The sequence below is a fragment of the Porites lutea genome, chromosome 1 (genome assembly GCF_958299795.1).
Source record: "Porites lutea chromosome 1, jaPorLute2.1, whole genome shotgun sequence".
Classification (NCBI taxonomy): Eukaryota; Metazoa; Cnidaria; class Anthozoa; order Scleractinia; family Poritidae; genus Porites; species Porites lutea.
Window position 1 is genome coordinate 44,212,303 of NC_133201.1, and position 15,986 is coordinate 44,228,288.

The 15,986-nt window shown below is 39.0% G+C and overlaps 1 protein-coding gene across 1 annotated transcript in view; it reads left to right on the forward strand.

The window, feature by feature from the left end:
• Positions 1–7,742, forward strand: part of LOC140952096 (guanine nucleotide exchange protein smcr8a-like) — a 29,920-nt gene extending 22,178 nt beyond the window's left edge. The window contains exons 25-31 of the mRNA XM_073401519.1: positions 1,045–1,076; positions 2,488–2,571; positions 3,467–3,503; positions 4,474–4,533; positions 5,203–5,266; positions 5,374–5,409; positions 6,568–7,742. Coding sequence (XP_073257620.1) covers positions 1,045–1,076; positions 2,488–2,571; positions 3,467–3,503; positions 4,474–4,533; positions 5,203–5,266; positions 5,374–5,409; positions 6,568–6,659 — 405 coding nt within the window. The 3' untranslated portion in view covers positions 6,660–7,742. The remainder of the gene's footprint in view (positions 1–1,044; positions 1,077–2,487; positions 2,572–3,466; positions 3,504–4,473; positions 4,534–5,202; positions 5,267–5,373; positions 5,410–6,567) is intronic.
• The last annotated feature ends 8,244 nt before the right edge of the window (positions 7,743–15,986 follow it).

Below are 15,986 nucleotides of genomic sequence, written 5' to 3' on the forward strand. Positions count from 1 at the left end.
TACATTTACGTGGTCAGTTTAAATAGGCCATTTCTGAGTTGCCACAAGCTTCTCTTTAATACCAATGGTAAATGCGATGACTTTGACATGACATGATTTTTATTCTCGTGTAAATGAAACTCATTTTCACAAGGACTAATTTGCGCTTAGTCTCATTTTGAAAATGAGCCTTTTGAAACTCGGAAATAGCTTATTCTGAAATAAAATGATATGTTCATTCAGTCTCCTTGTTTGGTCCTAAATTTGATCGATTGCATGAAGGTCATACATTGGGTATTACTGGCTTAGCTATGAAGATATGTACGCCAAAAGCAGCCTGTAAAAATAATAAACAAAAAAACCTTCTTTACGACGGCCTGGTTTTCAAGGTCTTGCAGCCAGCCCTAAAACATGCCAGCATCTTGCACCATATATTTTTTGAATTTTCTCTTGTGATATGAAAGCCCGCAACTAAGCCCCTAGCATTATTAGCTCGGTGAAAAGTGGACACTCTGTGAGCGTCATCGAGGGCTATCGAGAGACTCGTTCTCACGCCCTTTCGTTTTCGGGCTTCACGCGGACAATGTTTAAGAGAGAATGCCCAGGGACTAGGCTGGAATGCGCGCAGTCATCGAACGAATATAAAACGTGTAAAAGGGAGACAAGCACGAGGGAAAGTGGGCCTCGTCTACTTTGTGTACACGAATCCACGCACTTGGCGCCCTGAAAATGGCGATGTGCTGACGGAACAAAACGACTGTTTTGTGTATTTTTTGAGGTTGCCGAAGCCATTGTGATTTAATCATTGCCTAGGCGCTCTCGGGAAAAGAGCTGGCGCTCCTTCCCCGACAGGGTGGCGCAAATCGAGCGGAAGTCGACCCTAATCATTGTCTTACGGTGTGGATATTTTGCAGAATCTTTTAAATCTTTTGTTCTTTTGTTTTACGTCATTTTTTTAAAAATTATACCCTTTGGAACCCGAAGATACCGCCATTGTTTCTTTTTTTTCGCTGCAACTAAACTGTATATGTGGATTTAGTTTATGACTTTTTGTTGTGTTTGCAGAGCAATGCAGCACTCGTGGCGTTTGTTCACAGGTAATCGATTTCTCTGATAAAAATTATAACGAGTGATAAATTTGGAAATTCAGCACTAATAGGTGAAGATTTAGACAAACAATTTATTGTGAAAATTAGCGAAATGAGGCGACGTTTCGAAGTCACCCAGGGTTTAGTTTGACTCTTACGGATAATCTTCTGAATTCAACAAGTTTTGATTGCTTTGAATAGTATAAAGTAACTCTAATTGGACAATTGCACGATGACGTCATTTTACTACAACTACCAGAATCCTTGGGCGCGATCCATTCAACCAAAATTTCCGGAAATTTCGGTCCAAAACTCAATGGATCGGTTCGGTCCAACCGGAAAAGTTTCGAAAAAACAGGTCCACCTTTTGAGGTGGTCCTCTTTTCCCGGTCGGACCGGTCTGAATTTTGGTTGAATGGATCGCGCCCCTTGAGTTTGTTGTTTTCTTGTGCAAATTAAGGCTATTGTTCTGTAATCCTCATCGGGATTGACAAATTGAAATAACAAAGCAAAACCGAAATGAACGGCTGGTAGTTTTAGTCAAATATCGTCATCGTGCAATTGTCCCATTAAAAGGTGACTTGTTTCTTTCTTTCTTTTATCCTTTTATCTCTAATTTTGTAGGGTTACTAGCACATCATTGTAAACAAAGTTCTTATTCGGCATTAGCTATATAATTATGAAAAGCGAGACACGAAAGATCATAACACATAACTAACAAAATAGAAAAATAGAACGTCATAGAAGAAAGTGCTGGCTGCAAACGGTTAGAATTTCTAGTCTTCTCGGATAAGTACGAAAAACGGTGAGTCCTATCTCACAGCACTTCCACTTAATATCTCCTTCTTGTTGGACGTAAAAGAACCCACACCACTGTTCAAAAAGAGTAGGGGACGTAGACCCAGGTGGTGTGGCCAACCTTTCCTGGGCTGGGTGGGTTATCTGTAAGGAGAGATCTTAATATAGGTATAACAGTTTTCATCTGTATATGTGTGTATATAGCTGATTCAGCAAAGGTTGCTTTGGGCATCGAAAATTGGCAATTGGGTATTTGGCATTTTGGGCAAACCGAGCAACGCCATGATTTTTCTGAGTGACAACCAAGTTTCCTGGTGTCCAATTCCCAATGCCCAAAGCAACCTTTATTGAATCAGCTATATGTATTTCGATATTTTGAAAATCCTGAAAACGCTTTTGCAGTAAGCTATAATACTTAAGGGACTTCAGAGGGAAGGTGAATTGGCAACCCTAAAGACGTTTTGAGCTTCATCCCTTCTTTAGGCCGGATCCTTGAAGGCACTGGCGCTTCTGCTTTATTTCCATTTTTAAGTAATTTAAATCTCTTTTCTATATTTTATATGACAAGGTTACTATAACTAGATGTATACTTTTTCACTAATGCTTTTATTATTTTTCAAAGTGTATTTCTGGAGTTGGCAAGCAAGTCATATGTTTATTATTACAATTATTGTCTCGGAGGCCTTCATTGGTGTTACTGTAAGAGGTATACATGTGGACTACTTACGGTCCCCGTTAAATGGTTACTGAAACGGGCAGCGATCATGGTTTCCAATGTGCCTAGTGTAACTATTTGCGAAAGAGAACCGAATCTACCTGGGGCCTCTCTTTCCCGACACTATACACACACATGCCCGCTCCCTCACTACTTTTGAAGCTAAGATGGTAGCCCGTTGTAGTATTAACCGCTCAATCGACATCATTTTACGGGAAAATAGCGGACTGGTACCAGTCAAAAGGAGGCCCATCTACAGGGTCGCCCCCTCCCCCCCCCCCCCCCCCCAATGTTGTATACCCACCCGCCCTCTTCCTCGCTACATTCTGCAACGAAGGCAGCATATCATAGCGTAAAGCGCTCAAGATCGAACATTTTGCGGAAAAATTAGCTACTAATTCAGAGGTTTGTGGTACATTTGATTCTTTATTCAATATTCCAGGAGTGACAGGGATCAAAGGTAAAAAGAAATCTCAAGTCGCGTTCTAAAAAACACAAAGTTCTTTTGAAAGTCTTTTTGACAACTCCTTTTTTAATCAGTGGACTAATTTGTTAGCCTGAATTTCATCCGATTACTTCGAGTCGTTATTACTCCCTCAGTAACGACGTTGTTGAGAGGAGAAAACGACTCGAAGCAATCGGATGAATTTCAGGCTACTAATTTGTTGTTTAGATCAAAGTTGTCATCCAAATCCAGAGTTCGCTGTCAAAGGGTTTGTTCAGGGTGTTCAGAAGTTGTAGTTGTTAAAAAGTTTTTCGCTGTTGTTGTGACTCGTTGTTGACTCAATGCCGATGGCTTTTAAATCTTTGTATGACTGAAAAAAAAAATGCTTGCTAACCGAGGAGTTTTCTATTTACCCCCTTTTTGTATTTTTATCTTCAACAGCCAAAGATCGTTTCCTGGTCAAGTGGCAGAGATAAAGGTGACCTGAATTTAAGCTGTTTTTAATATCTATTGCTGGATTTTGTATATCAGTTTTCCTTTCCACAAGTCCGACACAAAATAGCACTGCCTCTCTTTTAACTTAAGTTTAAACGAAGAATCCGTTAAATAATCTTAAGTAGTTTCATGTTTAAACCAAAGCTAAGTGATTGTTATCTACAGTCCAAAACGTTTTGTGGCTACCAATAGGCCATTCCGAGTTCCAAGAACGCTCACTTTCAAAACGAGGCTACGTGCGAAACCTTTCTTGAATGTGAAAATGAGGTTTCTTTGCATAAGAATAAAAAGAATAACTTCATATCAATAGCTTTGCACTTAGCCTCGCATTGAAACAGAGGCATGGAGCAACTCGGAAAAAGCCTATGATCCTGAGGGGACATAGCTCCTTGTAGAGATCTGCTACTAGGTTATGCTATAAACCTTTACAAATAGAAAAATGAAGTGGCAGATAAAAGATTGATTGATTGATTGATTGATTGATTGATTGATTGATTGATTGATTGATTGATTGATTGATTGATTGATTGAAAACTGTTTGAAAATAAGAAAATCCTTGAATCTGTAAATCGACCTGAAGGGTTGTTTTTGCGTCAAACATTTATACTGCGACTAAGCAGGGGGAGTGGGAGCAGAGTGCTTGCCAGTAAAGTTGCTACAGAAAGCTAATTGTCAATAAAAAAAAAACACAGTCAGTGACTCAGGCACCTCAGAAGAAAAAATTCGTGTTCTCCCAAAAAGCTCAAATTTCACCATCACATATCTATCAATTTTTTTCACTTTTAGAAAGTGGCAATTTCTAATAAACTCTTCATGGTAGATTTTATAGTAAAGAGGGCCATTTTTGTAGTCTCCTTTGCAGTCGCTAGGTCCAGAGTCACGCAATGCTCCCCGCCCGTGCGACTAATGACTAATGACTAACCGTTTTGTCGTCTTTTTAAATCCTGTCACAGGATGCTTCTGATGTTTTAAACAGACTCCGGGTTCACTTCTCCGATGCGAAAGTCGTTCAGGTTTGTGGAAGAATGAGATTAGTTTACTAAAAGAGCTAAGCTCACGCAATCTTGGCGACGTAAAGCACTTGTCAAATGGTTATAGACACAAACAAAAACACAAATACTACTACTGGCGTAGGTGAGCAAAACTGAGAAGATCAAGACGGATAGCATTCGGTTTCTTTTCCCGCACTCGAGACTGGTTATGTTTTTTCCGCATGTAAAGGAATTCAAGAAGTATTGAAATTTAGGATTCCACGCTGTGGACTCCGGATTCCAGGTACTGGATTCCGGATTCTTTGTCAGTGGAACTTGGATTCCGGATTTTGATCGTTAGTGGGATTCGAGATTCCGATCGTTAGTGGGATTCCGGATTCCGATCGTCGGTGGGATTCCGGATTCCAAAGCCCAGGCCGCAGTTGTTCAAAAGATGGATAGCACTATCCACTTTATAAATCACTATCCAGTGGATAAATATTAGGGAAACCAATTACACTATCCAGTGGGTAGAGATTTATCCGATGGATAGCGTTATCCACCTTTTGAACGACTGGGGCCAGGTTTCAGGATTCCACAGGAAAACGTTCCCAGATTCGGTATTCCACTGGCAAAACTTTTCCCTTTATTTATTTATTTATTTATTTATTTATTTATTTAACATTTATTTATTATTTTCTTTTAATGTAGTATTTCGCTGAACTGATCAAACAGCAGCAAATTGACTTCTTTCCAAGTCTGTCTCCCGATGAAGGTGAGAATTTTCCAAGAACATTTCGTCGTTTATTAAAGCATCTTGCACAAGGTTTGTGTCGGAAATTGCAAGAAATTGAAGTATATGTTTTCCTTAAAATTTCATAGATTACTCACATGAAGGACCTGACTCGTCTGATTTAGGTGAGTAAAGACTTTTGTTCTTGGGTCATCATAGCTTGATAAGAAATAGAACACAAACAGTGGTGATAAACATGTTCAACTTACTCGTATATATAAATTTGACGTTTCGTATGCCACTCATTTTCAAAAGTACCGTTACAATTTTGAAAACTATTATATAAGTATAGTTTTCAAAATTGTAACGGTACATTTGAAAATGTATGTTGATTAAGTAGCATACGAAACGTCAAATTTATAATAATGAGTAAGCTGAATATGTTTATTCCTGCTGTTTAGGTTAGTAAAACTCACGCTTTTAGCCTTTGGCCGGAAAACTTTGCGTCGTTTCAGCCATGATTTCGCAGGCTCCTTTTCTTGATGTTTTCTTGCGCTAGTGAAAGCCATTTTCAAATGTAAAGGTTTTGCAGTTGTTTTTTGAGTTAGGCGATTTAGGACTGGCTGCAAGCTACTTCTTCCAACGTAGGTGTACTCCCAACAAACCTAGTTACCCTGATATAGGGTAAATGACCGACTTTGAGACAGCCAACTCTTGCAGAGTCCGTAGAATCTTGAATCACACAGGAAAAAAAAATGTGTTCTCTGCTCAGTTGAAGCACTTTGCTTTTGACCTCAGCAACCATGTGCTTAACCTAAGTAAGGTGGTTAGGTAATGGCAGAAAAGCGGCATTTCAATAAAATGGCTAGGCTTTTTACGGTTGGCAACGTTAAAAATTCGACAGTCTGTCGATACCAGGGGCCAGTTGATTCATATGACGAACGCCTCATGCGCCCTCTCTCCTTCGCAGAGGCCGCTTTGTATCGTAGGGAGGACTGGAGTAGAGGGAAAAAGAAAGCGCGCAGGGCACGATGGGAAGGGGAAAGAGGCGAACCGAGGCACCCACCTTTTCCCTCTTCCCATCTTCCACCGCGCGCTTTCTATTTGTCGATTATTGATATTTTTATTTGGGATACCCAGCGGAAGCCTCGGCGGAGGAGGGATCTATGCGCCCAAGGGAACGAGAAACTCATTTTAGAGCTGGCCCAACCAAATAAAGAAAATATAACCACAACTCTTCCTTTAATTCAGACTGATTTCTCTTGAGTAACTGATTACTCCATATAGTGGTTTTGGCAGATAAGGGACTCTTTGTTTGACCCAGCTTTCTTTCTTTTTTGCAGCTGGAAGTCCAGAGAGTCCATCGTTGTTGATTACCACTGATCTGTCGAAGTGCGCGATATTCCAGAATCTCAGACCGCTGGAGTTGCTTTGATCTCTTAACTCACACACTTGCCTTTACTCCTACTCCGTTTACATGAAAGCTTCGACATGAGAAACGTAAAAAATTGCAAAATTCACTTTCGTAAAATGGTGACTCTCAATGGTTTAAATATTACAACCTCGTTCCCAGCATTCTCTCTCTTGCTTCGATAAAGAACCCTGGTTGCGTTTGGTCACGTGGCTCCCAAAATCTGGCAGCCAAAAATAAGGGAAAGGAAAAAGAGTAAATAATTGTCGCTATGACAAACGTTACTCTGTCGGGGCTCGAGAGGAGTTTGCCACCTCGTTTATTATCAGCTGATGGCGCGGGTCTTTGAAAAAGTCAATAATTCTCGAAATAATAGTACTGCATAATGCAAGGTCCTCATGTAGATTATGTCAAACTATCGTAGACCGAAAACACTGCCGAAATATTTTCCAGGAGCAAAATTTATTTTTTCTTTCCGTGGCGGAAGAGATTGGTAACAGCCCGCTACCCAAACTTAAAAAACTTTTTCAAAACTTTTATGCAGACCATGGGAGAGACGGTTTTTCAAACAAAAATACGAGATATATTTAAAAACATTTTTGGGATATTTAGACATTTTTTTGAGAATTTCCGAAAAGATCTTTAGGCGATTTTACGTGATATTTGTGTCTAGGCCCACATATCGGATAGTTGTTCATTGTCTTAGAATCCGCCGTTTGTTTAAGATTTGAAATTTTTGTTAGTATTTGAAAAGGATAATGTATTTTTACAAAAATTATTTTATTTCCAATTTACAAAGAGCTTTATAATCAATATTTTAAAAGATACAAAATAGTATATTCGATTCACTCTGTCGGAACAATGTTTCGTCTATAAAATTATCATTAGCCAGCAAAACTGTTGCATAATAATAAAGTTCACGTTCTTTTAAACTTTATTACCATCATTCTAACTTTGCCGAATTCTCCTGGAATTGATTTATATTCAGAAAGAAGAAAAAGTATATCTTGGGTTTACGTTTTCCATAAAACGTCGTATCATAAACTAATTTAACGTCGTAGTGGAGTATTTAGGCCAAAAAAAACGGCCAAAAATTGTGATGCACGTGCAAAATTATTACTGTGCTTATTAAACCCCTTTTTTATGACGCAGGGGCGGATCTAGGGGGAGGGTGCAGGGAGTGCGCACCCCCGCCTCCCTGAGATGATCTGCGGTTTTCTAATACAACTGGTATTCTGCCAAAAAAAACTATGTGGTTTATTGGTGTTGAAGTAGAGCAAGAGACGAGTGCACCCCCTCCTAAAAAAAATCCTGGATCCGCCCCTGTGGCGTTCGCTTTGCTCTTCTCGTTGTGGATAGACCTTGTCACGGTTTTTGACGCCATCTTGACGAGTAGGCAACCGCGTGAGAAATTACAGTGTTTGTACGAGAATCTAATGTCGAATAATTTCCGTAAAATGGCTGTTCAGAAAAAAATATGAATTGTAAATTGAAGCTACACAGCAAAGGATTTTACTAAAACATTTTGGAGGCCGTACCTGGGCTTACATTTCTCCATACACTTGCTTTAGATTTTCCACATATTCACTGATATTTGCCTGCAATTTTTCCCGGGAAATTTTAGTCGGCAGGATTTACAGACAATGTATAGAAAATTTTAGAAAGTGGTTCTACTGCATGTAACGCCCTCAAATTTTTCCAGTAGAATCGTACACGTTAGGAGTGAAGCTTTAGTGTACAATTCATTTTTTTTTTCAGAACAGCCTTTTCACGAAAATTATTCGACATAAGATTTTCATACAAACACTGTAATTTCTCACGCAGTTGTCTACTCGTCAAGATGGGTTCCAAAACCATGACAAGGTCTATTAATTTCTGAAACTCTGTATAATTAGTGTAAAAAGTAGAAAAGAGTAATACAGTGATCCATATGGATAATTAAGACTGAGTGTAGTCCACTACGAAAAGCTTATTCCAATTGTGCAGATTCGTTTCCCCTTACAACATATAATGGATAAAAATAAAATAAAACAAAACGCTAGTTGTAGGCCTGGTTGACTTTCATTTTCACATATCCTGAAAATTGCACTCATGACTAGTACGCACGGACCTCACCAATACTTTCAGCTCTTTTAAAAGCTTTTTAGTTCACCCCAACAACGTATAATTACTGCGAAGCCACCAGGCTTCGTGTCGTGTAGCGTTACATGCACAGTCATTTTTGACACGGTTAATGTCAAATATTAACAATCGAAATAAACTGCAACTGATTCAAATTATTTAAAATGTCATGCCTTAGGGACCGAAATAAATTTAAAAAAATACTTGGGTCTAATTGGGTGTAAACTTTGATTCATCCTTAAATCTTTAATCACATTTGACAAAATGTATAAAAGAGCAACTGGAAGATTTAATTTACCCAGGAGAATCAGACCTTTAATCGACAAGAGCTGTGCTGAGAAAAGCTACAAAGCAATGATTCAACCTGTTTTTACGCACACCGTAATTTTTAGGGAGTTATTATAACTCCAAAAATGGAGTAAAAATTTTAGGTACAGGATAACCCCTTTTGGGGGGTTATTTTAACTCCTAATTTAACTCCGAATTTGGGGTCATTTTCACTCCTGAAAATTAAAAGAGTTCTTTTTACTCCCAGTCTGGACTTAAAATCACTCCGAAATGGGGTTACTTTTACTCCTTACATGTTTTTTGTTTTTACTCTTTTTGGAGTTAATTTAACTCTGAAAGTGGAGTAAAAATTTTAGGTACAGGATAACTCCTTTTTTGGGGTTATTTTAACTCCTCGATATCTGGGGTCACTTTTACTCCTGAAAAAGAGTTCTTTAAACTCCTTTTTGGAGTTAAAATAACTCCCCAGAAAATAACTCCACTGTAAGGAGTTAAATTAACCCCACTAGAGGAGTTATTGTCACTCCCTGAAAATTACTGTGTATTGTGGAACTTTGAGTCTCTGTTGGTCACGTTCCCGCAAAAGTCGAATTGAAAGCTTTGAACGTCGAAGTCAGAAAGTCATTGGTGGAAATTATCAAGTCCAGACAGTGGAGAGTTAAATAAAGAGACAGTCCTGCCAGGTTGTGTTTGATTGTCTTCGGGATAACGTCTGTACCACTTTTAAAGTATATTTTACAAAAATTGAACACAATATTAACACTAGAAACAACGGGTGTTCACTAAAACTTCCCAAAGCCAAATTAGAATTTGCACTGAGAAGTAATGTTTTTCGAGGGGCTCTAGTTTACAATACTTTACCTAAGAAATTTAAATTCTAGGTTTCTTTTTAAGAGTAATTTAAAAGAGTTTTTTTCAATAGTATTCCATAATTCACAACTCTTTTCAATCTTATAAGTCAATAATTTTTACAGATTTTGATTTCTTAGTGTTATTTTATTTTATTTTCGACTTCCGATTTTTATTTTATTTTTTAGTTATCTATTATTTAGTTACAGGACCCTTTTGATAACAGTTCTTTTAAATAGAACTGATAGGTTATCCTGTATAAATATTCGCGTTATTATTACTATTATTATTATCTTTTATTATGTCCAGGCGGGGGTGGGGGGAGGGGGGGGGTTCGGAGCGGGGGTACGATTTAAGAGGCTTGATTTTGAAAATGCACAGAATTCCAAGGGGGTCGAAATATTAAGACACAGGACTGGCCTCAGTCTATGTAAAAGCTGTCAAACTATATTAGGATTGAAGCAAATCCACGTTTCCTTCAAAAGAAGACAAAAAAAAATACGCTTTGGCGCGGTTCTTTGTCAGTAACAAAATGTCACCGGCATAAAGCTCGCCCAGGAACCTATCAACTATTTCTCCTACCAGGAATGTAACGTACATGTACACACATACGCCTGAAAGCGTATTTCCTGAAAGCATTTTCATCATTAAATCGGGATAAATATTTCGCATTATATTGGTGTTTTGTGTTAGGATTTCCTTTATCCTTTTACGGATTAAGTGGAGTGAAATGGGTCACAGACCTTGGTTGAGACTTTTGACAAAGCCAACTCCAATTCTATCCCGGAGTATATGTCACGGCTCTCATAACTTTGTTGACTTATCCTGTGTCAACATACCCAGCTAAGCGTAGCTTCAGCCGAATGAGGAGACTGCAAACTCCTTTACGAAGGACCATGACAGAAGAAAGATTGACTGGCTCTCTTGCAATTCTGCATATGAGCTCAAGTTACGGACGTAATTGATATTGATGGCATTATAATAGAGTTTGCCTGTCTGTATGGTACACATCTCGCCCTTTGCTTGTAACCTCCTTGATGGCGTCACTGTTTTACCCTTTTTTGCCGTAAACACTATACCTTACCGATAACACTAGAGATGGGTAAAATAAACAATTAATCACTGCATTTTCCTTCGTCGTTATTTACTGAGAATGTCCTGCAGAAAACGCAGGAGATGACATTTCCTAGACCCTAAATTTAAAAATTTTCTGAGGAAGCATGCCCCGAGATTCCCCAAGGTTTAGGGAGCCTTCAGGCGCGCTAACTTTTCTTTCCCTGCGTGCACCTTCAAAATCTCACGCTACGCTGCTAACTACCGGTATCCTGCGGTATCTTATAGCTTCTTGATCTAGAGGGGGTTAGTGGGTGCATTTTAAAAATTGTTATTTCCAGGGGGGGTACAATTTTCATATGTAATTATTATTTTTTTTGGGGGGGGGGTAAAATTTTGATACACATCACTTTTCTGAAAACCCCTGCCCCCCTCTGGGACCTAATAAATAGGCGATGAAAAAGTAATAAAAAGTGGGGGTCACCGTGCTGGTTTTGACGTCACAATGCAGACAAATACGGCTATTTTGGGCCCTTTGACAAAAACCGCGCGCAGCCCAAAACTAGACAAAAAGGAGAGATTTTTTCGATGATGCATGTGGTATCGCACAGAATTTGACTTTAATGTATTGTTTATCCACTTACATACCAGAAAAATGTCTTTTAATGCCCTTTTTTTTACTTTACGCTCCAAAATAGAATTGAATTGGACACGCGCTATTCGACCCGTGATAGCTCAATCCGTAGTAGTAAAATTGCCAAAAACTGAACATAGACTTGTGCTAGTTTTTTTCTCATCGAAAGGAAGCACTGTCTTTATTAAAATCATGAAATAAAAAATGGGGGTCACCGCACTCGTTTTTTCGATAGAGCTGCAGAAAGTGCGCACTAAATGCATTTTCTCCGAGTTTTGAGAGAGGACTGGGGCGAGTTTCAAAATAGAATGTATGTGAAAGGGGAAAGTAAGTATTAAAAAATCCGTTTTTACAGAATTTACATCGAGATATCGAGATATTTAGGACACAATGTGATAAAGAAAGGGTTTAAATGAAAATCAAAGTGAGTAAGCACAAGTTAAACATCCACTATCGAGGTTCATGGCCACGAGGAAGTCGAACTCAGCAACACGCGTACTGCTTACGTTAAGCACATTCCCAACACAATGAGTCTCACCTCGGCAAGAAACAACCGCAAGCAAAAATTCCAATAGCGTTTCTCTTCAGTCAACTTCATTTTAATAATGTTACTTCACATGCTCTTTTTTACGGCGGCCATCTTGTTATGCGCAGTAAGAGATGCGCAGTGCAAAACCAGGGAGTCACCTTAAGAGTCACATTTACGCGAAACGGCAAAAGTGAATTTGTACCACGTGACCAAGTTTTTCCCTTAATAGACCTTTTTACCGATACAGCGGCCATATTGAATTAATTCGATTGTATTATAGGATGCCCAGGGGGCATGAGCACGTTTTGTTTGTATTTTCGAGCGCTTTTCGGGACATTTTTTCTGAAAGTTTTCTTAGAATAAGATTGTTGTGGGAAAAAAGATCCTTGTGCCGTGTTTGGATGTAATAATGATCGCCTTTTTCTAGTTTAGTATTAGAAATATGGTCTTTCACTGTATTATATATTTCTCGGGAAAAAGGCTATCATTATTACATCCAAACACGGCACAAGGATCTTTTTTTCCCATTACAATCTGATTCTATGAGCAATTTAAGAAAAAATGCCCCGAAAAGCGCTCGAAAATACAAACGAAATGTGCTCATGCACCCTGGACATCCTATAATACTCTTTAAATCGAATTAATTCAATATGGCCGCCGTATCGGTAAAAAAGGTCTATTGTCGTAGTGTTTATTACTTCAACTAAAAAAATAAGTATTTTCACGTCAGTTTTATACATAAGAATCGTTCTGGACAGTTTTTATCTGCTTATTTTCTATTCTGAGAAATTCTCAACTTGAATCTGACGTTTGCCGTTTGGCGTAAACATGAATCTTATAATAGGACCTACTCGACCCCACTCGGAAGGTATCTGTAAGTGTCTCATGTTTTATTTTTGTAGTAGGCTGACTGATAATTTAAATTCCTATAAAGTGAAATTCACTTTTATCAAAGTATAAAAATGGAACATCTTATCTTTCCGAGGGTGAAAACGGCATAGTCTCACACGCGAGCAAAAAGACCAGCCATTCCAGTCCGCCATGTTGAATTTCCCTGAGTAGCCTGGCCTTTTCTTTCTTCCGTATGAAGTTTTGTTTGTTCCGTCAGGAAGTATCTAAAAAATATTAATAAGGTGTTTTGGAGTGTCAACGGGTGCACGTATAATAATATTGTCTGCTTTTAACTCAAAATTAAATCCGCCCTTGATTACTTAACTTGCCTCTACCTGGCTTTTCCTTCTGACAAGAATCATTCACATACTTTGTTCAAATATTTTCATAAAATCTCTCGAAAAAGTTGGTAACAGGTATTTTATAAGTTTTGTTTTGTGCTACTGTTAAGAAAATGGGAATTTAAAAGTTTTTGAGACTGCTTTTCTCCCTTCTTTGAGTCTTTTCAGGACCAAAACAAAAAGGCCATGACCCCTCCCCACTAGGGCACAATGTGCCTCCCCCTGCACATATTTGAGTGGATCCCATAGCTAACAATAGTCGCTAGGACTTGTACTATCACTGTGCCAAGTTTGATGCTTTTACCCCAAAGTGCACAATTAAGCTATTTTTTTTATACCATATGGCTGGACTAAACATTTCTGCCATCGGAATTCTATGACCCAGAGTTTTCCCGATAAGAACTGACCGAAACCCGAAACTGGATTGACAAACAAACGCCTTCTATATCCTTCAGTTTCTATGACAACTTGGTTAGACAGTCTATGTACTTCCTTGAAAGGTCACATAACTACGCCCAACAATAATGGCTTACAGTATCATCCTCAAACGATTCTTATTCTTCGCATTAATGATAATGCAGACCTTTTTCTTCGCTGCCTTTCCAGTAACGTACCAAGATAACCCCTATTGGTACGCAACCGTTATACTTTTTCTTCCCTCTTTTCTTGGATTGTTTTGGTGGACAAACGCGGAGGAAAACCTGTCTGGCGAAGACGTCTACCTCATGTTGATATTCTGGGCCTTATACATTTGGATCGGGATAGTACCCATGACTGCGGTTGTGTTTGGCCTCATCGGTGACAGAATAGAATTTAAAGGATTCTGGAATCCTAATACTTTGAGAATGACACTCTGCATAACTCCATTTCTTTGGCTGCTTGTATGTCAGACAGCAAAAACTCCTTTATCGCTTCGGTTTGACTCTCCGCTCGGCATAACTCGGTATACAGTCATGGGTATGGTTCACTTGTATGATGCAATTGAACTACTTGGAGTTGTTGTAAGCGAAAGCGAATACGGCACATACAGAATTTCAGCGGATTTAAAGAACAGCCTTATTGCTTTTGCATGTATAAAGAATCTGTGGTTGCCATTTGTCATGAAGGTAGAACTCCACGGTGAATGCGAGCGCCGTGACCGTTTCTGTTGGTTAGCGTATTATATTGTAGAATTGGTTTTTGAAGCTGTGTTTCTGGGACTTCGATTAGGCTTGTGCTTGGGCTACGAGATAACTGCGTCGATTTTCATCAACAAAAATATTGCAATGATCATTTTTCACATGCATGAAATATATAATCTCTATTACGGCAATGAAGAAGTCTCATCGGCGCCCCAGAGTTCAGACACGCTGGATCAAGGAGGAGCGGTTTCTGGTTTGGTTTATCACAGTTCGACCGTAGCTCCGGCTCCGGCTACGGCTCCGACTCCAGCTCCTGGAGACGCTCCGCCACCTTACACACCCTGGTTACACGACCCGTTTATGGGACAGTTCCCTTATTGATATATCCCGAGGGATATCCCGGAGGATTCTACCATAATTTACGTTGTTATTTGTCTCTACACCCCACAACCCTTTCTTCTATTTACAGTATATGTAACCACTGTGGGTATCAGCGACTTAGCAATATTGGGTACAACGTAACCTGGCGATCGACGTCAAGCAAACGTATAATCATAATTTTGTACATAGAGGAACTCGAGTTCAAGGCCGTATTCAATGCCGTATCACCAGCCTAACCACGTTATTCAAAAGATGCCGGATAGCACTATTCACCGAATAATTCAATGTCCAGTGGATAAGTTTTAAGGAAACCAATTGCATTATCCACCAGTGGATACAGATTAATCCGGTCGGATAGCGCCATCCACCTTTGAAACAACTGAGGTCAGATGTATTCTGAAACCTACCATATTCAAGTGGAACTAAATTTACCCGAGTCTTTCCATTCTAAAAATATTTCAATGTTCACGGTTTCCTTAGTTTGCCAGTAAAAGCTTCTTACTTTTGAGCGATAGATGAGTTGTGAAGGCCCATTTAGACTTTTTTTTCTGTAGGATTTCTGCTGTGATTTTAAGCACGATTTAAAACTCGTTAAGTGTGTACCAGGGTGTTTATATATTACCATTTTTAAACTTTTTCATAGTGATTTCTAAACTTGATTACACTTTAGTTATTAAACTTCTGCCTTTAGATTTTTGTGGCAGTGTTCAACGTAAAGAAACGCAAAATCTTGCCTGATGCTCCCTTACTGTATGGCAACGAGGTTGTGATTAGCAATGATGACAGCGTGATAAGAGATAAGGACGAAAAGATAAGAGATAAGAGATGGGGACGAAAAACTAGGACGAGCAAAAACCCAAACATTAAACTGTAAACTGGACCAAGCGCAACTAAACGAAGAACTGACGCGAAAAATTACAATAAAAGCTAAATATACGATATGCAGAAAAATCCTAACACGAAGGACAAAGCTACGCGGACAATGAAAAACTAATGAACCAAACAACAGCACTAAAGGCGCGAACACGAAAATAACTAAGAACGCGGCGAACATAAAAGTGCTATAAAGGTAACGGAAAACATTCCTGGCGCTTACAGTCGTTTCGCTGCATCATGTCCGAATGGCTCTGAACTGGACTTTTT